The 25854-nt window shown below is 46.1% G+C and overlaps 1 protein-coding gene across 5 annotated transcripts in view; it reads left to right on the top strand.

Moving 5' to 3' along the window:
* The window catches only part of KDM4B (lysine demethylase 4B), a 245295-nt gene that overhangs the window by 99745 nt on the left and 119696 nt on the right, over positions 1–25854 (top strand). For all 5 annotated transcript variants that reach the window (XM_039367097.1, XM_039367105.1, XM_039367087.1 and 2 more), the window contains exon 9: positions 9526–9663. In XM_039367097.1, the coding sequence (XP_039223031.1) occupies positions 9526–9663 (138 nt within the window). The remainder of the gene's footprint in view (positions 1–9525; positions 9664–25854) is intronic.

The following is a 25854-nucleotide window of genomic DNA, read 5'->3' as shown; positions in this document are numbered from 1 at the left end:
AATTGTCGATGTCGGAAGAACATATTTACATGGAAGAATAAGGCGAAAAGGCAGACGAGGGAGACCAAGCACATATGCTAAACGCAGCACTTTTTATTGTTAAAAAAAAGAAGAAGAATATTTGCAGCTCAGAGTGGGCTCCTTCGTGCTCTCTGAGCTAGGTTATTTTCTTGCAGACGTTTCATGACCCAACTAGGTAACATCATCAGTGCTAGTACGGAAGGGGGGTTTGTGGAGAGGAGGAGGAGGAGGAGGAGGAGGAGGATTGTGAGGTCCTTGGTGCTGTCTGAGCTAGGTTGTTTTCTTGCAGACCTTTCATGACCCAACTATGTCATATCATCAGTGCCAGGAGGGAGTCGAATTTAGTCGTCGTTTATATACTACTGGTTGCCCTGTCAACGTTGCGGCAAGCTTTCTTGTCGGCTCCTTGATTAGGCTGTTGTTTACTATTGGATTGTTTGTCTGAGCTAGTAGTTCCTTGATTGGGGTGTTGTTTACTGCTTGATTGTTGTTCTAGTTCAGTGGTTCTCAACCTTTTTAATGCCGCGACCCCCAGCCGGTCGTAAGTCGAGGACTACTCAACCAGTCGTAAGTCGAGGACTACTCAACTGGTGCAGCACTGTTTGCAGAATGGGACTTTTGGCGGGCTCAGCAGGGCAGAGACAGCCTGGACAATTCCTATTGGCTATTGAAAGCCAATAGAATTAGACTCTATTCAAGAAAGTCTATTCTATTGGCTTTCAAAAGCCAATAGAATAAAAGGGAGTAGCACAGCTAAGGAAAAGGGGGAAAAAATGGCGGACTGCGTTGGAAATGGTCGTTCGACCCCAAATGGGGTCCCAACCCACAGGTTGAGAACCACTGACCCATAGCGTCCACGGCCCGCTGCAGCAGATCGCCCAGGCGGCCCTAGACTTGTTTCCCAGTGAAACCCATGGCAAGGTCTGTCCATTAATGTGCTTGCGCTGTGTCTTCTGACTGCTCCTTGACGTTCATGGACGCGCTCTGCTAGTCTTCTGCCTGTTCATCCTACAGAGTGTTGATTATATTTCTTGCCCTGTCTGTTGTAGCTGACTCCTGCTTCCCACCCACCCCCCTTCTGGGGCTGCTAGATCTTTTGGTTGTTTGGGAGGGCTTCTTGGTTATTTTTTGATTGATGTGAGGAGCGTTTGCACGTCGCTGAGGTTGTCAAGAATTTACATTGTGGGGCAGATATTTGGGGGGGGGGAGGCAAGCACACGAGCTTGTGTGTCATCCATTGGGTGGATGTCATTGTCCAGTCATTAGGAATCTGTTTCGTCTTTGGGTGTGATGTAACATTGTTCTCTTTCATTTTTGTGATTTCCACCCAATCAAATACTCCGGTCTTTGTGTCCGTTGCCCTAGAGCAGGGGTAGGCAACCTTGGCCCTTTTATGACTCATGGACTTCAACTCCCAGAATTCCTGAGCCAGCCACGCTGAGGGGAAAGGGAGAGGTTTCCAAGCTAAGCCATGCTGGCTCAGGAGTTCTGGGAGTTGAAGTCCACAAGTCATAAAAGAGCCAAGGTTGCCTACCCTTGCCCTAGAGGGAGGGAAATAAGCTATTGGGACAAGGCATCTTACTACATGGATTTGAAATCCCCCCTCCTCAGTCACATGATTTGAAGCGCCCCATACACACACATTTACGGCCATTTGCAGCGTCCTGCGATCATGTGACTGCAATTTATAATGTCTTTTGCTGGAAACTGGCATTTATTTCCTTTTTTGGCAAACAGAAAAAAGCCCCCCGCCATTCCGAGCAATGGAATCACGTAATGGCCTCTTGCCTCTTGGGAGTGGTGGTTTACAAAACAGCTTTTCAAAACAGCATTTAAACCAACAAAATAGAAAATGCAGGCAATTGAACTAGCAAGCAGCCATGAGATTTTAACAAACTGAAAATGGCTGTCTCGTTTTATCAAAGGTGTAAATATAATAGGGGCCATGTACAGCAAGTACAATTATACAGACCTCAGTTACTTTCAGTAAGCAGGAATGTAGTCCCATAATAAGTTAATAAGAGAGGCACTGTGCTCTAGAGGGGAAGGTGCTAGCCTAGAAACCAGGCGACAGTGAGTTCTAGTCCCACCTTAGGCATGAAAGCGGACTGGTGACTTTGAGCCAATCACTAGGCGACAATGAGTCCTAGTCCCGCCTTAGGCATGAAAGCGGACTGTGGGCCAATCACTAGGCAACAATGAGTTCTGGTCCCGCCTTAGGAATGAAAGCGGACTGGTGACTTTGAGCCAATCACTAGGCGACAATGAGTCCTAGTCCCGCCTTAGGCATGAAAGCGGACTGGTGACTGTGGGCCAATCACTAGGCAACAATGAGTCCTAGTCCCGCCTTAGGCATGAAAACGGACTGTGGGCCAATCACTAGGCAACAATGAGTTCTGGTCCCGCCTTAGGAATGAAAGCGGACTCATGACTTTGGGCCAATCACTAGGTGACAATGAGTTTTAGTCCCGCCTTAGGCATGAAAGCCAGCTGGGTGACCTTGGGAGGGCTCCATTGTGCTTCTCAATTGAAGGTAGCTACATCTGCATTAGGCCCATCCTGCCCAGCCAGTGGGCCCTGTAGTCCAAAGCATCTGGAGAGTCCTGGCAGCCCGGCCACGATGAAAAAAAAAAAAAATAAGAAGGGATCTGATTGCAATGCCTTGATGGATTTATGTTATTTTTCTCAGGTCATTGAGAGCCATATAGTTTAATATAAAAAGTTTACACTGACCTGATAGCAAATCAACAGCAAATGCAGTGCTTTTAGCAGCTGCTTTATTGAAAAGTTAGACTGGAAGATGAAGGACACCAAATGGCTTTAAAAAAAAAACAGCCAGAAATCACTCCATCTCCATATTAAAGCTGTCAGTGAGAGTCAAAGAGGAAAAAAAAACCCCTTTTAGTTCCCGGTGCTCTAAAGCATTTCTGAATGGTTTTCTCGTATGCCAAATTCCCCCTTTTGTCTTCCTTGCCTCCTTTCAGCCTGTCCTTCCACTCTCCTTAAAATAATAATAATAGAAAAAAATAATAATAAAGGATGTTTTCGTGGTCCTCCGAGTAAGTGGCGTTAAGCAGTCTTGAAAGGAGGACCCTTCGCGACGGGGAAGAATATGAAAGTAAGATCCCTTTGACTGGCTGCACGCCAAAGATGGGGGCTCAATTTTTTTCCCATTAGGGTTTTTCTGTTATGGCTGCTTTTTTTTTTTTTTTCCTGACACTGGATTCGTTCCGGTAAGTCAGTTTCAGTCAGCTGCAACGTTGTGTGGAATGTGAGGAAAATCAGGCAAAAAAAGTCCCTTTCTGAGCCCATCACAGAACTAATTCTCTTTTTAAAATCAAATGTGGAGAAGCATTCTGAAAAGGTTGGCCAATCTCAACCCTTTCCAGTGGAGGGAAAAAGCAGACGTTATTTTATTATTTGCTAAGAAAATTGATATGGCCGCCCAGCTTGCTTAGGGTGACTCGGAAAGCTGACAGAAATAAAAACCCAACTACACACCTCAATAAACTCCCCATCCCTCTGGTGACAACACAGACACTCCTTACAACCACCATTAATAATAGTAATAATAAAGTTGGGAGGGACCTTGGAGGTCATCTAGTCCAACCCCCTGCTCAGGCAGGAAACCCTATACCATTTCAGACAAATGGCCGTCCAGTCTCTTCTTAAAAACTTCCAGTGTTGGAGCATTCACCGCTTCTGGAGGCAGGTGGTTCCACTGGTTAATTGTTCTCACTGTCAGGAAGTTTCTCCGTAGTTCTAGGTTGCTTCTCTCTTTGGTTAGTTTCCATCCGTTGCTTCTGGTCCTGCCTTCAGGCGCTTTGGAAAATAGCTTGACTCCCTCTTCTTTGGGGCAGCCCCTGAGTTACTGGAAGACTGCTATCATGTCCCCCCTCGTCCTTCTCTTCATTAAATGAGACATCCCCAATTCCAGCAACCGTTCCTTATATGTTTTAGCTTCCAGTCCCCTAATCATCTTTGTTGCTCTTCTCTGCACTCTTTCTAGAGTCTCAGCATCTTTTTTACATCACGGTGACCAAAACTGGATGCAGGATTCCAAGTGTGGCCTTACCAAGGCCTTGTAAAGTGGTATTAACACTTCAGGTGATCTTGATTCTATCCCTCTGTTCATGCAGCTCAGCACTGTGTTGGCCTTTTTGGCAGCTGCAGCACACGGCTGGCTCCTATTTAAGTGATTGAGCCCCAAAATTTCTGTTGCTAAGCGAGACAGTTGTTAAGCGAATTTTGCCCCGTTTAGAGACCTGTCTTGTCACAGTTGTTAAGTGAAGCACTGCAAATGGTTAAGTTAGTCACGCGGTTGTTAAGTGAGTCTGGCTTCCCCATTGACTTTGCTCGCTGGAAGGTCGGAAAAAGTGATCATAAGATCCCGGGACACGGCAACCGTCATAAAGAGGAACCAGTTGCCAAGTCTCCAAATTTGCATTACGTGGCCGGGAGGATGCTGCAACGGTCGTAAGTGTGAAACATAGTCGTAAGTCACTTTTTTCTGTGTCGTTGTAACTTCAAATGGCCACTGAATGAGCAGTTGTAAGTCAAGGACTATTTGTAGTCAAACCACCCACTTGATGGGCTGTGTATCACTCTAAGGACTCCAGGCCCACTGGCAAAAAACCATGTCTTCGGGGCCTTTCAAGTATCAAGGTGGGACCAATCTTATCTCTGCAGGGTTGATGTTCCCTGCAGAGAGGGAGAGAGTCAACACAGTGGAGGCCCTTCTTCCTGGTCCTGCCAGGTGGACCTCCTTAAGACAAGAGACCCATAGCATCTTATTTCCCATCTTACCTCCACAGGGATGATGTTCCACAGGGCGGGGGCCAACACAGCAGACCCTTCTTCTCGGTCCCACAAGGTGGACCTTCTTAAGGGACCCATAGCATCCTATTTACAATCTTACCTCCATGGGGATGATGTTCCACAGGGCGGGGGCCAACACAGCAGACCCTTCTTCTCGGTCCCACAAGGTGGACCTTCTTAAGGGACCCATAGCATCCTATTTACAATCTTACCTCCACGGGGATGATGTTCCACAGGGGGGGGGCCAACACATCAGACCCTTCTTCTCGGTCCCACAAGGTGGACCTTCTGAAGATAGGGGACTCATAACATCCCCTGTCTCTCCACTCTGGTGGGTTGGGGAGATCTAGCGGTGAAAAAAATGGTCCTTCAAATAACCTGTGCCCAGACCAGGTAGGGCTTTTAACAGCAACGACCGGCCCCTTGAACTAGACCTGGGAGCAAATTGGTAGCCAATGCAGCTCCCGCCAGAGATGTGACCTGTGTTCAAATCTAGACTCGCACAGAACTATGTAGGCTGTCAGATTTTGCACCAAATGAAGACCCCCCCCCTTTGTGGAGTCTTGAGTAAGTTTATAAAAAAAAAATGAACAGGAGCCTTGACCTTACTTAGGATGTTAAATAGAAGCAGGAACCAATTTTAAGGTCACCTTCCAATCAAAAAAGGGTTATCCAGAACGCTTGCCCCACTCTTTTTTTTTTTTTTTTTTTTTTCCCTCCCTCTCCTCACTAAACGCCGCCTGGAAAAATCCCTTGGTAGAAATTCCTGGCCAGTACCCGGGCACTTATAAATCTTTTGAAAAGTATTTACTTCTCCAAAGGACTCGGATCGATAGCCGAGCTTTTTAATAATTAAAAACGTGTATTTCTGTAATCGCCTATCGATTTCTCCATTTAGTCTGCGACAGCTTTGCAGAAGTCAGTAAATTTGGGGACCTTTCAGTTGCAAGGGGCAGCGGGAGGTTGGCTTTAGTCATGACTGGTCTCGTCGTCAGGCGGGACATTTTTTTCTAATTTATTTATTGGTGGGATGTGGTTGACAGGAGTGGCTTCAGAACAGATCGTTCTGGGGCTTGAAATGAAGATCACCCTTGGTGTGATCATCTGGCCACTCTTGCTTGTCAGACGGTCGCTAAAGGAGATGACATGATCCTGGGACATTGTAACCGTCATAAATACGAGGCAGTTGCCAAGTGTCCAAATTTTGACCGCATGACTGTAGGGGTGCTGCTGCGGTCATAAGTAGGAAAAACAGTCAGAGGTCAGGGCCTGTAAATTGAGGACTGTCTGTACAAACCTGCAGGCGGATAAATTGAACACGCATTAGCTCAAAGTTATTCCACTTTAGCAAGGGTATTTTTAAAAGCCTCCTTCCTTCCTTCCTTCCTTCCTTCCTTCCTTCCTTCCTTCCTTCCTTCCTCCCTCCCTCCCTCCCTCCCTCCCTCCCTCCCTTGGGTAAAAGAGTTGGAAGGGATCTTGGAGGCCTTGTAGCCCAACCCCTGCTCAAACAGGAGACTCTACCATTTCAGTCAAATGGCTGTCCTGTCTCTTCTTAAAACCCTCCAGTGATGGAGCACCCACAACTTCTGGTGGCAGGCTGTTCCACTGGTCAATTGTTCTCACGGTCAGGAAATTCCTTCCTTCCTTCCTTCCTTCCTTCCTTCCTTCCTTCCTTCCTTCCTTCCTTCCTTCCTTCCTTCCTTCTCTTTCATTCATTTCTATGTTATGTTAACTTTGGATGTCCTCCACTTCAATCTGCAGAATTGAATGAGAAATTTGTTTATTCTCTAAAACGTCTGCAAAGCTAAACACGTTACACCTCACTTGCCTAGTCTCCTTTCAGCTCTCAAATGACCTGTGAATTTAGTGTCGTCGTAAATGGCGACTGGGTTCTTGACATCCTTTCTCTCATCTCATTCTAGCGATATTTGTCTCAATCTTGCATTTTCTCTTTGGTATTTTGGATTTAGGCACATGCACGCACACACACACGCACACACACACACACACCATGTGTAAATCTAAATGAAGAGAGGGGAAATGTTTGGGAGAAAGAGAGGAACTTATAAACAAATCTAAAAGAGGGGTGTACTGAGATAAGGACTTGGTGTGTGTGTGTGAGAAGCCCTAACGCTTCTGTGCTTTTTGATCATCTTGTTCCACAGAGGCATATTTGGATTTTGGAATTTGCTGCCGCTCAGTTCGTTGTGTAGAGCTTGTCAGCAGCATTTGGACTGTGCCTGCCGAGGATTTTACTCAAAAGCACTAGCGGCAGAGATAAATCCACTCTTTTGGGCTAGCCTTGATAAGGAACCTGAACACCAAGGCACCTGCCCATTCTCTTCTCTACAATGTCCTCTCCCTTAGCTTCCCTCCCCTAGCATTCCTCAGTCAATCCTTGGATTCATGGTATCTGTGAATCAAACGAGGCTTATGTGGGGCATTGGGTGGATTAATTGGGTATGTTTAGTCCAGTGGTTCTCAACCTTTTTAATGCCGCGATCCCCAACCGGTCGTAAGTCGAGGACTACTCAACCGGTCGTAAGTCGAGGACTACTCAACTGGTGCAGCACCGTTTGCAGAATGGGACTTTTGGCGGGCTCAGCAGGGCAGAGACAGCCTGGACAATTCCTATTGGCTTTTGAAAGCCAATAGAATTAGACTCTATTCAAGAGAGTCTATTCTATTGGCTTTCAAAAGCCAATAGAATAAAAGGGAGTAGCACAGCTAAGGAAAAGGGGGGGGGGAATGGCGGACTGCATTGTTTGGCGACCCCCGTGAAATGGTCGTTCGACCCCAAATGGGGTCCCGACCCACAGATTGAGAACCGCTGGTCTAGTCTAATGAAGAGAAGGATGAGGGGGGACAGGATAGCTGTGTTCAAATATCTGTGTTCAAAGAAGAGGGAGTCAAGCTATTCTCCAAAGCACCTGAAGGCAGGACAAGAAGCAGTGGATGGAAACTGACCAAGGAGAGAAGCAACCTAGAACTAAGGAGAAATTTCCTGACAGTGAGAACAATTAACCAGTGGAACTGCCTGCCTCCAGAAGCAGTGAAGGCGCCAACACTGGAAGTTTTTAAGAAGACACTGGACAGCCATTTGTCCGAAATGGTATAGGGTTTCCTTCCCGAGCAGGAGGTTGGACTAGATGACCTCCAAGGTTCCTTCCTATTATTATTATTATTACCTCACAGCAAGTGAATTTTTCTCTTTGGCGGGTTGAGCTATCCCCAGCCTTCCTTCCTAACAGTTTGAAATGTGCTTGCGTCATTAACAGTGAAGTTGTGGGGAGGACAGGTGGAACCCCAACTGAACCCAAACTTTCCGTTGCTGAACGGGACAGCCATGAAGCGAGTTTTGCCCCACTCTTACGACCTTTCTCGCCACAGTTGTGAGGTGAATCACCGCAAAAAGGGGATCATGTTTTTCCCACAATGTTCTAAACATTCTTACCGGTTTAAGATTTTCTCAAAGCTAATTCCATTTAAATATTTAAATCTGTTTTTTTTTTTTCCTCATGCAAACCAACCCAGCACTTTACAAACGTAAACAAGACCTGTCAACAGGGTCTATGGTGAGACAACCCAGAATGACTAGATTGAAAAGGAATATTATATTGATCTGATTATTACTTGTAGAAATATTAGAAAACTTTTATATTCAATTATCGTTCATTAAAGCAACAAGAATTCTACTAATTTAAGGTTGGTAAAAGAGAACATTGTGGGGAAAAGAGAAAATCAAGTAAAGTTATCATGCGGATTATAGATTATAGAAATTAACTGTTAGTGAATGTTTTTTTTAATGTAAATCCAGACAACGCACTGTTTACCGAATATTAAGATGATCACATTAAAAACTTAATAAAACATATTTTAAAAAGGGGGCTCACGTGACCTCAGGGGATCCTGAGACCGCCATAAATAGGAGTCAGTTGCCAAGCGTCCAAATTCTGATCGCATGACCGTGGGGATGCTGCAACGTGTCATAAATGTGAGAATCGCATTTTTTTTCAGTGCCGAACAGTCACTAAATGAACTGCAGTAAATTGAGGACTACTTGCAGTTCCTTCTTTGTGCCATTTCAGAGATGGGTGGAAGCTTAGCCTCTCGGGAGAGGGCAGCTTGTTTTGCTATGGTAAATAAAAACTCCGCAAAACTATTTTAGAACCAAAATCTTTGCTGTCATCCCTACACCTTTCCTTAGGGCAGGGGTCTTCAAACTTGGCCCTTTTATGACTCGTGGACTTCAACTCCTAGAATTCCTGAGCCAGCCATGTTGAGGCGGAAGGGAGAGGTTTCCAAGCTGAGCCATGCTGGCTCAGGAATTCTGGGAGTTGAAGTCCACGAGTCATAAAAGAGCCAATGTTGCCTACCCCTGATCTAGTGTATCTATCTATCTATCTATCTATCTATCTATCTATCTATCTATCATCCATCCATCCATCCATCCATCCATCATCTAGGTCAGGGATAGGCAACCTTGGCTCTTTTATGACTCGTGGACTTCAACTCCCAGAATTCCTGGCAACCTTGGCTCTTTGATGACTCCTGGAGTTCAACTGAGCCAGCCATGCTGAGGGGAAAGGGACTGGGTCACTGAAAACTTAATTTGTTTATCTTAAATCTTGTTCTTGTTGCTTCCTGTCCACTTGGAACATAAATTTCTCCCTTCTCTCTTTTCAGATCACCCAGGAAGCTGGAGAATTCATGATTACTTTTCCTTACGGCTACCATGCGGGCTTCAATCATGGATTCAACTGCGCCGAGTCCACCAATTTTGCCACCCTGCGATGGATCGATTACGGCAAGATGGCCACCCAGGTAAGTTCCTGCCTCTTTGGGGGCCGATAGTATTCAGGGCTTGTGCAGAGAAAAAAAAATTTTTTTTTTTTAATCTGTATTGCAAACCACGGCTTACAAATTGGGACCAGATCTGAGCGCATATGCCCGATCTTTGCTGGGTTTTTTTTGTGTGTGTGTGAGAATCAGCACCACGGAACAAACTTTATTTTATCAGAGTTCTCTCTTCACATCTGCAAATTCTAATTCCCCAATTCTGCTTCTGCTGGGAAAGCACGCTTAGCTGTGGAGGAGATAATCAGGGAATCCCAGAGGAAAACGTTCAAGTTGACAGGAGAGAAAGTGTTTCCCCAAGGCTGGTTTCAAACTGGCAAAACAATTGTCTGCTGGGTGTGTGGATTGTGTTCACTGAGCAGGCCTGCCTTCCGTGCCACAGGTTAACCCGACAAAGCGTTCCTCCTGTTGTTAATGAAAGGAAGGTGGAGAAATAATAAGTTGTATCTCTTTGATATTCTCAAAATAGATCCGGTGTTAGCTCGAGTCGCTTTCTCTTGTTATATAATATTAATTAATGTTTTTTTTTTCTTTATTGCCTGGAGATCAAATAATCCACGGGTTTCTGTCTTTCTTCTCCCTCCCCCTTTCACACAAGCGCTTTGAAATAGGCAATTCAGAGAAAAGAGAGAGGGAAAACTCGCATTTTAGGCTTCTCACCTCTATATTAACACTCCAAACGCTACACCCTGCCTACTGGCTGAGTCACGGCTGCGATTTCCAAATAGGCAAAATGTTTCAAAATTGAACCAGCTTCAAATATTCGAGTCCCGAAACAAATGCAGAAGGTCCTGTGTTTCAGTCATTTTGAGTTGCCCAAGGCGGAATTCGCGATAGCTTCAATTCAAAAGGTTGCACGCCCCAACTGTAGTCTATTTTCTAATATGTGTTTCTGGAAGGCTAGATGTTTGGTCTGCTGTCCTGTGCTTTAGAATGAATTGGCAAGGCTTGTGGAATTTTAGGAAGATACAGGACGACCGGTTGCTTGCAACTGTTCAAAGTTCCGACGGTCCTGTCATGCCTACGTCAAAGCCTGAATCTGTGGAGGAAAATGAGCTGGAACGGAACCCTATGGAGGTCAAGGGAGAGGGGTCTGTGGCTTCAGAGGACGGTGGGGAAGAGCAGGCCGAGGCAGGCCAGGGCCCTTTAGGATTGGGTCAGGAAGAAAAGGAGAGGCAGAGTTCAGGCGATGAGCAAGGGCCACCCCCTCCTGATCCTAGAGCACGGACAGTGGAGAGAAGGAGGGAACAACGCAGACAGGCTCAACTGCTCGGGAGGAGAGCGTCCCACCCCTCTCCACAAGGCACGCCTGGAGACTGAGATTTAAGGAGAGGCTGTGGGGAGGGGCATTTGTCGGGAACAAACACTGATTCCTTGGAGTTTTGTGTGTGTTATTGCTGATCTCTTGTTCTGTGACTTCTGCTTGGAAACCCGGAAACTCTGACCATTAGACTGGCTGACATGTTGCTTGGATGTTTATAGATTTCGGACTGTATTTTGGCTTCCCTTTTGAAACTGCTCAGGCCAGCGTGGATTCACACAGACTCATTAGGTTTATGATGTATGTGTCATTCCTTGTTATCTCTGTGGCCTCGAGTAAATTCCTCTGCTAATCAGACTGTGTGTGAAACTACTTGCAGCCAGAGGCGGCTGAAGGTGTGTGTCTCTTCCTTTGTTTGGAGGCTTGCCAAAAACGTGGGAGCATTTGGGGAAAATTTGGAGCAATTAAAGGGCGGTTTGGATTGCCAGCTGATTGCATTGCCTCTGTGCTGTGCCCCGGGTCATCACAGGTCCTTTCCAATCTGGTGCTTAATCCAGATTTGGAATTTATACACACGCACTCACGGCAGTCTCATGAATGCACGTCAGGGGCTAAACAATTGACCCACATTCACTGCCATTGGCAGCATCCCAGGGTCAAATGTCCACAATTCATGACGGTTTGGCCAAAACCCAGCATTTACTTCTGTTTTTTTAGCAACACTGGCCCCATAGCAAATCACTGATTTGCTTAATAACTGCTGGATTCATTTAACAACCGCCGGGCAAAAAAACCCTCATAAAATCAGGTTGCTCACACGGGTGTCCTGATTTACGACTCTTGTGACTTAACAGCCATGATGGGCGGGCTCCAGTGTGGTTGTATGTCACAGCTGCATATCCTTTAAGTATCTACCTCTGCCGGCCTTTTTAGCCTAAGAGGCTGCATCAAGAAAAATCTCACGTCAGAATCAAGAGAAATTACTCCTCCCTGAAGCACAGGGGTCCCCAACCTTAGGCACTCAGCATGGCTGGCTGAGGCATTCTGGGAGTTGAAGTCCACAAGTTATAAAGTGCCCAAGGTTGGGGACCCCTGCTGTAGCAGTTTGATCCAAGCATGCTTAGACTGTTGCGCCCCGTTTCGTGCATCATGTCATGCTTAAGACGGGACTAGAACTCACCAGTCTCCTGGTGATTGGCTCAAAGTCACCCAGCCAGCTTTCATGCTTAAAGTGGGACTAGAACTCATAAATCTCCTGGTGATTGGCCCAAAATCACCCAGTTGGCTTTCATGCTTAAGGCGGGACTAGAACTCACCAATCTCCTGGTGATTGGCTCAAAGTCACCCAGCCGGCTTTCATGCTTAAGGTGGGACTAGAACTCACTATCTCCTGGTGATCGGTCCAAAGTCACACAGCCAGTTTTCAGGCCTAAGGCGGGACTAGAACTCACCAGCTCCTTGTTACTAGCCTGGTGCCTTAAGCAGTACATCAAACTGCTTTACAGGTAGTCGTCAACTTACAACCACAACTGGAACCAGAAAATTTGTTGTTAAGCAGTACAGTCATTAAGTGAGACATCCTGTAACTGCATCTGATTGGCAATGATATTGGAGCTGTCATTAGAAGAGAGAGCAGGCCATGGTTGATGTGCAGGAATCATCGTTCCTTACCCAGGAAAGTCAAAATAGTAGTGTCCTGGTTTCGACAGATGAAAGTCTTCAAAGAACTTCGAGCCATTGTTTATCTTAAAGAACCTTTTATTCGAGTAGCATAATATCGGCACTTACATAATCGAAGCCAAAAACTGAATTCCCCTCCCCTGAACACATAGTATCAAAGCACAATTCCCTCATCCAATTGACAGTCATAAATCACATTCTCCAATTAGCTTGAAATGCAGGCTTTCCCTCCAGTTCGCCAACCTGCCAGTTCTTATCATCTCTTATTTCAATAACCTTGATTCTCACCGCTCAGCTCAGTGTTGTTATGTCTGGCTAGACTCTCGTTCACATCCTCCCCTCCCCAGCATCATCTAACCCTAAAACAGAAAGGTAAAAAAAGGACTACATTTCCATCTGTTGTCAATGCAAAAACATCCAACATTAGCAGCGTTGGTTGACACATCGCATTTTCAGAAACACATTGACAAACTGGAGAACGTCCAGGGAAGAAAAGCCGGATGATAAAGCACCTGGAAGGAAGGCTTTACAAAGCAACAGTTGAAGGGAATGCAAGACGTGACAGCTGTCTTCCAATATCCGAAATATCTCCAACGTAGAAGCTGCAACACAACTGCTCAGAGTTGTTCCAGGAGACAGAGCGAGAAAGAGCGGGTTTAAATGATAAGGAAATCGTGCTTTTTGGCTGGACAGCACTGGCTGGGGAATTCTGAAAGGTTGCCAAAGTTGGCAAAGCCAGTTCTCCCGAGAATTAATAATAATAATAAAGTTGGAAGGGACCTTGGAGGTCATCTAGTCCAGGGCTTTTCAACCTTTTCACCCATTGTACCACCTTTAGGATATGGCAACATCCGAGTACCACCGGTCGCCTAGCAAGGTGTCAAAAACATGATGACCAAAAAAAAAAAAAAAAAAGGAAAAAAGTGATAAAGTACAGGTAGTCCTCGACTTACAACAATTCACTTAGTGACTGTTTGAAATTACAATGGCACTGAAAAAAGTGCCCCCCAAGCCACAGCTGAGCAAGACACCTGCCTGCCCACCCGGTGACGCTCTTCCTCCTGTCCGAGGTTTCCATTGTTGTGAGCATTTCTGTTGAGGATTGGCAGCGGGGGTGTGTGGTGTGTGGTGTGTGGTTTTTATTTCCTCTCTCCCCCCCCCCCCCGGTCTGCTGGGTGGTTGCAGCAGGTTTTGATCACTTCACATGACCCTGGGACACTGTGACCGTCATAAATATGAATCAGTTGCCAAGCATCTGAATGTAAATCACAAGACCCTGGAGAGGCTGCAACATTCCAGCTAATTGGCGCTTCCACTGAGCCCTGATAGCCCCGAAGAAGTGCCAATCAGCTGGAAAGCGGCATTGATCCTGGTGCTTCCGCTGAGCCCTGACAGCCCTGCAGCTCCAGCCGTCTCTCACTCAGGCTTGTGCGGTGCTGCCACCGGTTCAGTTCATTCTCCTCCCCCGCTACCACTTTTCTAGGATGGTCGCGTACCACCTGCCAGGTGCCAATGTACCACAGGTGGTACCCATACCACTGGTTGAAAAGCCCTGGTCTAGTCCAACCCCCTGCTCAGGCATGGGATGCGTGTAACTAAATTGGCTTCCCCCACAGATAAGAGTTCTTCGGTTGGAAATAACCACAATTGGTAACCCTACACAACTAAGAAGGTGTTGGGGATCATGAACAAAGAACCTTATCTCCGTATAATACACAAATAGTGCCATAAAAAACAAAATAGAAATACAAGTTAAGATAGGCAAGAAAACGGTAAGTGAACACCTGTCCAGCCTAGACGAGTTCAAATCACCAGGACCAGATGGATTACACCCCAAGGTTCTTAAGGAACTGGCAGATGTGATCTCAGAACCACTGAACTATATTTTTCAGAGATCCAGGAGCACTGGGGAACTACCAGAGGACTGGAAAAGAGCTGATGTAGTTCCCATCTTCAAAAAAGGGGAAAAAAAGGACCCAGGAAATTACAGACCTATCAGCCTGACCTCAATACCTGGGAAGATTCTGGAAAAGATAATTCAACAACGAATCAGCAAACACCTACAGGCAAACAAAGTCATTACTAAAAGCCAACATGGGTTTGTCAAAAATAGATCATGCCAGACAAATCTTATTGCATTCTTTGACCAAGTGACAAAATTAATGGACCAGAGGAATGCTGTGGATATAATTTACTTGGATTTCAGTAAGGCATGTGACAAAGTAGACCACAACCTACTACTCGATAAGATAGAAAAATGCGGGTTAGACAGCATCATCACCAGATGGATTCGTAGCTGGCTGACCGGCCGTACTCAGCGTGTGGTCCTCAATGGAACCGCATGGAGGGAAGTGTGTAGTGGGGTGCCCCAGGGCTCTGTTCTAGGCCCAGTGCTCTTCAACATCTTCATCAACGATCTGGACGAGGGGATAGATGGGGAACTCATCAAATTTGCAGACGACACCAAGCTGGCAGGAATAGTCAACACTCCAGAAGACAGGCTTAGGATACAGGAGGATCTGGACAGACTCGAACACTGGGCGCTATCTAACAAAATGAAATTCAATGGTGAAAAAAGTAAGGTTCTACATTTAGGCAAGAAAAACCAAATGTACAGCTATAGTATAGAGGGTACCTTGCTCAATAGTGAGAGGGATCTCGGAGTCCTAGTAGACAATCATTTAAATATGAGCCAGCAGTATGCGGCAGCTGCCAAAAAAGCCAATACAGTTCTGGGCTGCATTAACAGAGGGATAGAATCAAGATCATGTGAAGTATTAATACCACTTTACAAAGCCTTGGTAAGGCCACACTTGGAATACTGCATCCAGTTTTGGTCACCACGATGTAAAAAAGATGTTGAGACTCTAGAAAGAGTACAGAGAAGGGCAACAAAGATGATCAGGGGACTGGAGACTAAAACATATAAGGAACGATTACTGGAATTGGGGATGTCTATTTTAACAAAGAGAAGGACGAGGGGCGGGGCATGATAGCAGCCTTCCAATATCTCAGGGGCTGCCCCAAAGAAGAGGGAGTCAAACTATTTTCCAAGGCGCCTGAAGGCAGGACAAGGAGCAATGGGTGGAAACTCACCAAGGGGAGAAGCAATCTAGAACTCAGGTGAAACTTCCTGACAGTTAGAAAAATTAACCAGCGGAACAACCTGCCTCCAGAAGCAGTGAATGCTCCAACAATGGAAGTTCTTAAGAAGAGACTGGACAACCATTTGTCCGAAATGGTATAGGGTTTCCTGCCTGAGTAGGGGGTTGGACTAGATGACCTCCAACTTTATCATTATTATTATTATTACTTATAGGTGTGACGTACGACCACAAGGGAGCCCAAAATTTCTGCCGCTGAAGTGAGACATGTGTTAAGTGAGTTTTGCCCCATTTTACGACTTTTCTTGCCAAAGTTGTTAAGGGAATCACTGCAGTCGTTAAGTCGGTCACACGGTTGTTAAGTGAATCTGGCTTCTCCCCCCCCCCTTGATTTTGCTCGTCAGAAGGTTGCAAAAGGGGATCACGTGACCCCTGGACATTGTGACCATCATAAATACAAGTCAGTTGCCAAGTGCCTGGATTTTGATCAAGAGATCCTGGGGGTGCTGCAAACGGTCGTAAGTGTGAAAAACGGTTCCAAGTCCCCTTTTTCAGTGCCGTTGAAGCTTTGGACGGTGCCTAAACAAAACGTTGCAAGTCGAGGACTACCTGTCTTCTGGCCCCGCCCCCTTTCCATCAATCTGCTCACTGAATGGATAATTAAGCCATGTTTAGTTTGAGGAACAGTGATCACAAGCCGCAATGGAGTATCTTCTAAAGGAGACTCACCGGCCTGTAAGAATCTCATCATTTCAGAAAAAACTTATTGCTTACCTTGGAAGAATGGATACGTAAAGTGTCTAATTTAGCAGACATGGCGAAAATCTCCGCCTATTTGAAGGATCATTCACAAGAACAATATATTATGGTTTGGAGAAGATGGATTGATTACATTCAGAAGAAATATGAGATTGAAAAGTATTATCTTGCTTTTGAGTAGATTTTAGATAATTATTATTAGTTTTAATTATTTTATTATTTTTGACTTAATTTGTTATACGTTTGTTGGGAGAAGGAGTTAAGGTGTGTTACGGTTTTGATTGATAGTATAGTTGATTAATGCTAGTTAGGTTCTGTTTGTTTATTTTATTTTATTGTTTATCCTGTAATCAGCTCTGGGAAGGGGGAGGGGGGAAGGGGTGGGGGGGGGTTTATATTGTAATAAATGTATAAAACTTTTAAATAAATAAAAAAAAAGAATCTCGTCATTTCCATTTATACAAATCAGGAATTGGGCCTGAAATTGCACTTTTAATCAAAGTAGGTTCTTCCCGCCCTATCCAAGTCTTTCCTTTCTTTTAGCCTTTTCTGCTTTTTTTTTTTTTTTTGCATAATTCAAAAAGGAAGATTTTCACTCTTGAGCTGGCAGAGGCCATTTAGAAACTGGCCCGAGGGGGGGGGGGCAGAGAAGCCTTTAACTCTCCGATCGTGGAGGACTCCATCCTGTAAGGAACGCGTCTCACGCCACTTAATTTTGAAGTGATTTTGAAAGCTTGAAGTGTCTACGTTCTTCCCTTGTTTTTAAGCCACCGTCTCAACCACCGTTATTTTGGGCAGCTTTAGGCAAGAGTTACTTACGTCTTGTGTTGGTTTTTTTTTTTTTTTTTTTTTTTTTTGCAGCCCACAAGCTCTCGGTTTGTCTCTTCAAAAGACAGCAGTTTCTCCTGCAGATTCTGACGAGAGCTTTAAGGACCGTAATGCCGGCGGACAGCCAGCCCTGCGATTAAAAGCAATTTCGGGCTTAGCCAAGTTGTTTGCAAAGAGCTGACATTTTGGGAAGCGGCGGTTTTAGACCGAGGCCCTCTGCGTACATTGTTGGGAGCCGTAGCGTGAAATTACTGAACAAGCCCTGATGGGCAGAGATTCAAAGTTACTTGAGCAAGAGGGAAATGGACGAGATGTCAGCCTCTTTTCTCTTTCACCATCACCATTCTAGCCATGGTCTATCCGCGTCAGGATGAAGCCCTCTTCTGCCTGTTTCCAACCTAGACGGTCCTGACCTTCCTTTTGCCAATTGGGCCCAGCAATGCTTGCTGTCGTCGTTGCTCCATCTTGTTTCAGGTCTCTTTCGTGGAGGCTTTGGATCCAGTGGGATCCACTCTGTGACCGCCTTGGTCCACTTGCCCTCGATCTGTCTTGCTCTGTGACCAGCCGGTTTCCATTCCCATCCTTTCAATCTCTGGATGGCATCGTATACTTTCGTTCGTTCTCTAATCCGTGTGCGGGTCTTTCTGTCCGGCCTTGTGGTGCCGAGCGTGTTTTCTTTTTACTGTGTCCTATTTACTCATTCCCTCCCGTTGCATCAGGCACCGGGGTTTGGCTTTTCTTGAGTCACGTTAGAGCAGGAATTCTAATACCAATAGAAGGGAATATTTATAGCTCAGGGATGAAGTGTGGGGTCCTTGGTGCTTTCTGAGCTTGATTGTTTTCTTGCAGACAGTTCATCACCCAAACTAGGTAACATCACCAGTGCTAGAAGGGAGTGGGATTGTAGGGGGGGAGGAGGAGGAGGAGGAGAAGAGGAGGAGGAGGAGAAGAAGAGGAGGAGGAGGAGGAGGAGGAGGAGGAGGAAGACTGTGGGGTCCTTGGTGCTTTCTGAGCTTGATTGTTTTCTTGCAGACAGTTCGTGACCCGAACTAAGTAACATCACCAGTGCTAGAAGGGAGTGGGGTTGTAGGGGGGGAGGAGGAGGAGGAGAAGAGGAGAAGGAGAAGAAGAGGAGGAGGAGGAGGAAAAGAAGAAGAAAAAGAGGAGGAGGAAGACTGTGGGGTCCTTGATGCTTTCTGAGCTTGATTGTTTTCTTGCAGACAGTTTGTGACCCAAACTAGGTAACATCACCAGTGCTAAAAGGGAGTGGGGTTGTAGGGGGGAAGGAGGAGGAAGAGGAGAAGAAGAAGAAGAAAAAGAGGAGGAGGAGGAGGAGAAGACTAAGAGGAGGAGGAGGGGGAGGAGGAAGAGGAGGAGGAGGAGGAGAAGAAGAAGAAAAAGAGGAGGAAGACTATGGGGTCCTTGATGCTTTCTGAGCTTGATTGTTTTCTTGCAGACATTTTGTGACCCAAATTAGGTAACATCACCAGTGCTAGAAGGGAGTGGGGTTGTGGGTGAGGAGGAGGAGGAGGAGGAGGCGGAGGAGGAGAAGAGGAGGGGGAGGAGGAGGAGGACTGTGGGGTCCTTGGTGCTCTCTGAAATTGATGGTTTTGTTGCAGACATTTCTTTACCCAAACTAGGTAACATCATTGGTGCTAGAAGGGAGTGGGGTTGTGGGGGGGGGGGAGAAGGAGGACGATGACTGTGGGGTCCTTGATGCTCTCTGAGCTTGATTGTTTTCTTGCAGATGTTTCATGATCCAAACTAGGTAACATAATCAGTGCCAGATGAGAGTGGGGTTTTTGGAGAGGAGGAGGAGGATGTCTGTGGGATCCTTGGTGCTCTCTGAGCTTGTTTTCTTGCAGATGTTTCATGAGCCAAACTAGATAACATCATTGATGCTATAAGGGAGGGGGGGTTTCTCCGTGCTTATATACAGTGGCTAGGGCGGTGATGGCAAACCTTTTAGAGACCGAGTGCCCAAACCGCAACACAAAACCCACTTATTTATCGCAAAGTGCCAGGACTGCATCAGCATTGTGGTGCCCTCGGGGGGGGGGGGGGCAGGGAGGCGCCTCTGAGTGCCGCCTATGACACGCAAAAACTGGTGGCGCAAAAATGGGCCACCGCGCTGCAAGGCGCAAAAACGGCCGCCACCACACCACGGGGTGGCAGATACAAGGCGCTGCGCCACGCAAGAACGGGCCAGGGCTAGTGAGTATCACTCAGGCACTAGCCCCGCCCCATTTGCAGCGCGTGCATGCTCGCGGCCCCATGTGCGCATGCACACATGTAAAATGCTTCCCCCTCCCTTTTCTTCCAGTCCGCCAATCGACAATGGTTGGTGACCTCTTCTCTACCACCTCTACTCGAGCTTGCTAGTCGGCCGCTTCACCTCCTTTGTGCTGGGCGGGGCTCCTGCTCCGGGCGGCGGTGGTGGCCTGATGGACCTGCTGCTGGCGGCAGTGGCGTGCGTGCCAACAGAGAGGGCTCTGAGTGCCGCCTCTGGCACGCGACCATGGGTTCGCCACCACTGGTATAGGGTTAGACTAGAAGACCTCCAAGGTCCCTTCCAATTATTATTATTATTATTATGGATCATCGCACAGTCAGCCAGATGTTCAGACTGGATTTGGCATTTTGTCTACCTATCGAGTCCTTACCCAGGACCTGGGATAGGCAGATGTGGATATTTGATGGTATTACAGGTATCGTCGCAGGATGGAAGCAATTCCTAATAAGGCCGCCTTTTGCAATTGACTAATAGCGAATTTGTCAATGCCAATGGTGTTCAAGTGGTGCTCCAGTTGTTTTGGGATTGTCTATTATTATTATTATTATTATTATTATTATTATTATTATTATTATTATTATTAATATTCCAATTATTGTTGTTGTTATTCTATTCTATTCAGCACTGGCAAACCTAACAACTCAGACAAACAATAAACAGCAACCTCAGCAAGGAACTACCAAGAATCCTGCCTGCCAAACTGACAGGGCAAGCCCCTTGTATATAAACAGAAAGCCAACCCCGCTCCCTTCTAGCTCTGATGTTGTTACTTCGTATGGTAATGAAACGCCTACAAGGAAACAACCATGCTCAGAGAGCACCAAGGACCCCGCAGGAATCCTGATGCTCGTTGGGCAGGGGTTGAACGGGCTGCATACTTCCTGGCAGCCTTGTGCTAACCCTGCTGGTCTCCCTCCTGACCAGCTCTTGCTATTCCCATCACTGACCAGATCTGTAGGTCGCCTGCTCTGAAAACCATCACCCTCCAAATGAGAAGTGAGAATAAGTTGTGATAGGTTTGGGGTGACGGAGACGGCGGTGAAAGCAGTCAGTGCTTCTCAACTTGGGCAACTCGGAAGATGTGTGGACTTCAACTCCCAGAGTTCCTCAGCCAGCATGTCGAAGTTGCTGAGGTTGAGAAACACTATGAGAGAAGGCAAGTGATGCTGTTATTTCTGAGAATGTGTATCCTTTCAGTGAACATTTGACATTTGCAGTCTGATTTTCTCTTCATTTGCTCAGAGGTGTGCTTACACATAGTGTCCAGTGGCGAGTTTTCTCCTCGGTTCGAAAGTCAACTCCATTCTACCCCATTCTACTTAATGTTTGAAAATAACTAAATTTACCCATCTTGGTTGTACCTCCTTATTTACGTCGTGGGGATGTTTTATTTTCTGAGCTTTAAAAACCCCTTTCTGCTCCTCCGTGACAGTCCCGAGATTTACGTACTTTTTCTCAGCTCAGATAATAGGGGTTTTTTTGTTTTGTTTTGTTTTAGTTTAGTACGATGACGACCGTTTTCTCCTTGCACAATTGGCAAAAACAGTGATACACCCAGCATCCTGCTGAGACTGCAGCAGTCCTGACTTTTAATACTGGCCATGTTTTATAAGTTGCTAGTTCATTAAAATAAAATGTAAGTAATACATAAATATTCATGTTCCCGAAATAAGCTTTTGTTTTGATTTCTTTTTTTAAGTGCCTAAAAGTTCCATATTCTCCCTCTTTTAACAAAAAAGGAGAATGTTGCTGGCTACACACACATACACAAACACACATTAGGGATTAAAATATCCAGCATCTTGACATATTTTATCCAGTTTTGGCTGAAAACTTATGTGCTACAATCGAATGATTACAGGTAGTCCTCGACTTTCAAGAGTTCGTTTAGTTCAAATGTTACTTCAGCAACCTTGGTTAACAACAGCCCTGCAAAATGTGACTTAACAACCGTTTTTCGCAGTTATGACCTCAGTTTACCACTGTTCATCTAGTGGCCATTCGGCACTGAACAAAGTGACTTATAGCCGATTTTCACACTTAGGACGGTTGCAGCATCCCCACGATCATGTGATCAAATTCAGATGTTTGGCAACTGCTTAGAATAGAATGGGGTGGAATGGAATAAGAATAGAATAGAACAAAACAGAACAGAAGCTGGAAGAGACCTTGGAGGTCTTCTAGTCCAGCCCCCTGCTCAAGGAGGAGAACCTATATGGAATAGAATAGAATCTTTATTGAGAATGGAATGGAATGGAATGGAATAGAATAGAGTGGAGCGGAATGGAATGGAATAGAATAGAATAGAATAGAGCAGAGAACAGAATAAGAATAGAACAGAATAGAATAGAATAGAAATAGAACAGAATAAAGAATAGAACAGAACAGAAAAGAGAACAGAACATAGGATAGGATAGAATAGAATAGAATAGAATAGAATAGAATAGAATAGAATAGAATAGAGCAGTGATGGCGAATGTTTTAGAGACAGAGTGCCCTAAAACCGCCCCTACTCCGCCTCCCGCCCTGCCTGCTCTGCTCCTGGCCGCCCCCTGCCCTATCCGCCCGCAGGACCACGCACTGTCTCCATGGCCCGCTGCAGATCGCCCAGGCAGCCCTGCAGCACCACGGCAGCCACGCCCTCCGCCCACACCCTGCAGCATCATGTGCACACTATGGGGCGCGAGGGCAGAGTCTTGTCCTGGCTGCCCGGCTGCCATGTCCTTGGCTGCGTTGCTCTGGGCGGGCCACGCCCGGGGGCGACTCTCCTCCAGGGGGGCTGCTGGTAAGGAGAGGGCTGTGGGGGGGGGAGGCGGGTCTGGGGCGACGGTGCACGTGCCCACAGCGAGGGCTCCGAGTGCCACCTCTGGCACACGTGCCATAAGTTCGCCACCCCTGGAATAGAGAATAGAACAAAATAAAATAGAACAGAACAGAAAAGAGAACAGGATAGAATAGAATAGAGAATAGAATAGAACAGAAAAGAGAATACAATAGAAAAGAACAGAAAAGAGAACAGAACATAGAATAGAATGGAACAGAACGGAATAGACCTTGGAGGTCTTCTAGTCCAACCCCCTGCTCAGACAGGAAACCCTATACCAGTGGTTCTCAACCTGTGGGTCGGGACCCCATTTGGGGTCGAATGACCATTTCACGGGGGTCTCCAAACAACGCAGTCCGCCATTTTTCCCCCCTTTTCCTTAGCTGTGCTACTCCCTTTTATTCTATTGGCTTTTGAAAGCAATAGAATAGACTCTCTTGAATAGAGTCTAATTCTATTGGCTTTCAAAAGCCAATAGGAATTGTCCAGGCTGTCTCTGCCCTGCTGAGCCCGCCAAAAGTCCCATTCTGCAAACAGTGCTGCATCAGTTGAGTAGTCCTTGACTTACGACCGGTTGAGTAGTCCTCGATTTACGACCGGTTGGGGGTCGCGGCATTAAAAAGGTTGAGAACCACTGCTGTACAGAATACCAGAATTGGAAGGGAACTTGGAGGTCTTCTAGTCCAGCCCAGTGCTTAGGCAGGAAACCCTATACCATTTCGGACAAATGGCTGTCCAGCCTCTCCTTTAAAACTTCCAGTGTTGGAGCATTCACCGCTTCTGGAGGCCTACGTATGACAGTTGCTATGTCCCAAGGTCACGTAATCCCCTTTTGCAACCTTCTCACAAGTAGAGTCAATGGGGGAAGCCAGAGTCACTTGACCAACTAAACAACTGCAGAGATTCACTTTTAACAGCTGTGGCAAGAAAGTTCTTAAAATGGGTCAAAACTCACTTAACGAACGCTTCACTTAACGACAGAAATTTTGGGCTCAGTTGTGACTGTGAGTTGAGCACTTCCCGTATAACAAGGCCTGAAACGAGCAGCACTAGTAGGTCACCGGGCTGGTGGTGCTGCCAACTACAGCCGTCTCAATTGGCTTTGCAAACCAACAAGGGAATTTAACAATCAGCTCATTAGGAGCAAGTTTTTCCATAGTAATTATTGGGCCAGCATGAGTGTTATTAGCAGGACACGGGTCCTTCTGCTCCAGGCCCCAGATTTAGTTTGGGGAACACAGGCAGGCCGATACCTGTGGACATGCCTAAGTAGGTCTTCCTAAACCCCACTTCAACAGAAAATTGGTCTGCTGAGTATTTTAAATAGAGTTGGTTTTTAGAGTTGGCTAAACTGCAGAGGGGATGATTTGGCCCTTGAGGTTTCTCTCTTCCTCGCTGTCCTTAGCAGCCAAAACCCAGGTGGAAAATTCATTTAAGTTTCTGCAAGATCCATTCCAGCAGAGCTCCATTAGGGGGGTAAGTTGGTGGTCAATGAAATTCTGAGCCTGAGACTGCAGGAAATGAAATTCAAGGCTGAAAAAAGTAAGGTTCTACATTTAGGCAACAAAAACCAAATGCACAGGTATAGTATAGGGGGTACCTTGCTCAATAGTAGCAACTGTGAGAGGGATCTTGGAGTCCTGATGGACAATCACTTAACTAGGAGCCAGCCGTGTGCTGCAGCTGCCCCAAAACCCAACGCAGTGCTAGGCTGCATTAACAGAGGGATAGAATCAAGATCACGTGAAGTGTTAATACCACTTTACAAGGCCTTGGTAAGGCCACACTTGGAATCCGGCATTCAGTTTTGGTCACCACGATGTAAAAAAGATGTTGAGACTCTAGAAAGAGTACAGAGAAGAGCAACAAAGATGATCAGGGGACTGGAGGCTGAAACATATAAGGAACGGTTGCTGGAATTGGGTATGTCTGGTTTAATGAAGAGAAGGACCAGGGGTGACACGATAGCAGTGTTCTAGTATTTCAGGGGCTGCCCCAAAGAAGAGGGAGTCAAGCTATTCTCCAAAGCAGCTGAAGGCAGGACAAGAAGCAACGGATGGAAACTAATCAAGGAGAGAAGCAACCTAGAACCAACAGTGAGAACAATTAACCAGTGGAACAACCTGCCTCCACAAGCGGTGAAGTTTTTCAGAAGAGACTGGACAGCCATTTGTCTGAAATGGTATAGGGTTTCCTGCCTGAGCAGAGGGTTGGATGAGATGACCTACAAGATCCCTTCCAACTTAATAATAATAATGATGATGATGATGATGTAATTAATATTATTGTGTAGGTCAAATTCATCAAAGGCATATTATTATGCCTTTGGTGATTTGACCTACAGGCAGTCCTCGACTTACAACATCTTGTTTATTGACTACATTACAATGGCACTGAAAAAAAGCGACGAAGGACCGCTTTTCATATTTCACGACTGTTGCAGCCTCCCCTTTTGGTCACGTGATCCTCATCCAGGCGCTCAGCGACTGACTTATAGTTATGATAGTTGCAGTGTCCCAGGGTCATGTGATCACCTTTTGCAACCATCCAACAAGCAAGCCAGATCTGCGTAACAGCCGTGTTGTTAACAACAGCAGCGATTCACCTCATCGCGACAAGAAAGATCGTAAAACGGAGCCAAACTCGCTTAACAGCTGTCTAGCTTAGCGGTGAAAATTCGAAGTTCAATTGCAGTTGTGAGTCGAGGACGACCTGTATTTTCTGCCTCCCCTTTCCTGTGTAGACGGGAGGAGGAATTACCCGCTTAATCCAGGGGCAAGCACAGGTGGGCCATGAAAGATTTAAGGATAATAAATGAAATAATTGAAGGAAGCAGAAGGAGTCCGAACGAGCAGCTGGCTAACTATTCAGAGTGATTTAACTTAACTGTGACACGACGTGAGGTGCCCTGAAGGCTACTGTTTAGAATTGCAGTCAGCAAAAAGCGAGCCTCGGTAAATGAGTTTATTGATTAAATTTGGATGTAATTAAAACCTTCAGTCTTCAAGCAGGCAGCCTTTGGCCTTACAAACCTGTCCACCTTCGGATGCATGAAAGAATCGGGAAAGGAAGAGAAAGGAAGGGGTTTTTATCCTGAGGATTAAAAAATGAACGCTTTCACATCTTTCGTGACATGATTCCCATCGTCCTTGGGCATTGGCTCTGCTGGCTGAACTTAGTGTGACATCAAAAATTTCCGGGTGGAAGTTGTGAGTAGCTGGATTACAGGCTCGACTGAGAAGGGGAGAAGCTGAAAAACAACGCACCGCTTGTAGCTCAAAGAAAGAGAGTTGCGCGCCCGTGTAATGGCAACTAGCAATAGCACTTGGACTTACATACCTGTCTTTGTTGCAGCTTCCAAATGTTTTCCCCCCCCCACATAACAATATTGTGAAACAGGCTGTGTCCC

This window comes from Crotalus tigris, unplaced genomic scaffold (genome assembly GCF_016545835.1).
Source record: "Crotalus tigris isolate CLP2741 ecotype Arizona unplaced genomic scaffold, ASM1654583v1 scf7180000017599.838750, whole genome shotgun sequence".
NCBI lineage: Eukaryota > Metazoa > Chordata > Lepidosauria > Squamata > Viperidae > Crotalus > Crotalus tigris.
The sequence above is the reverse complement of the archived record's forward strand: the minus strand, read 5'-3'. Positions and strand labels throughout refer to the sequence as shown.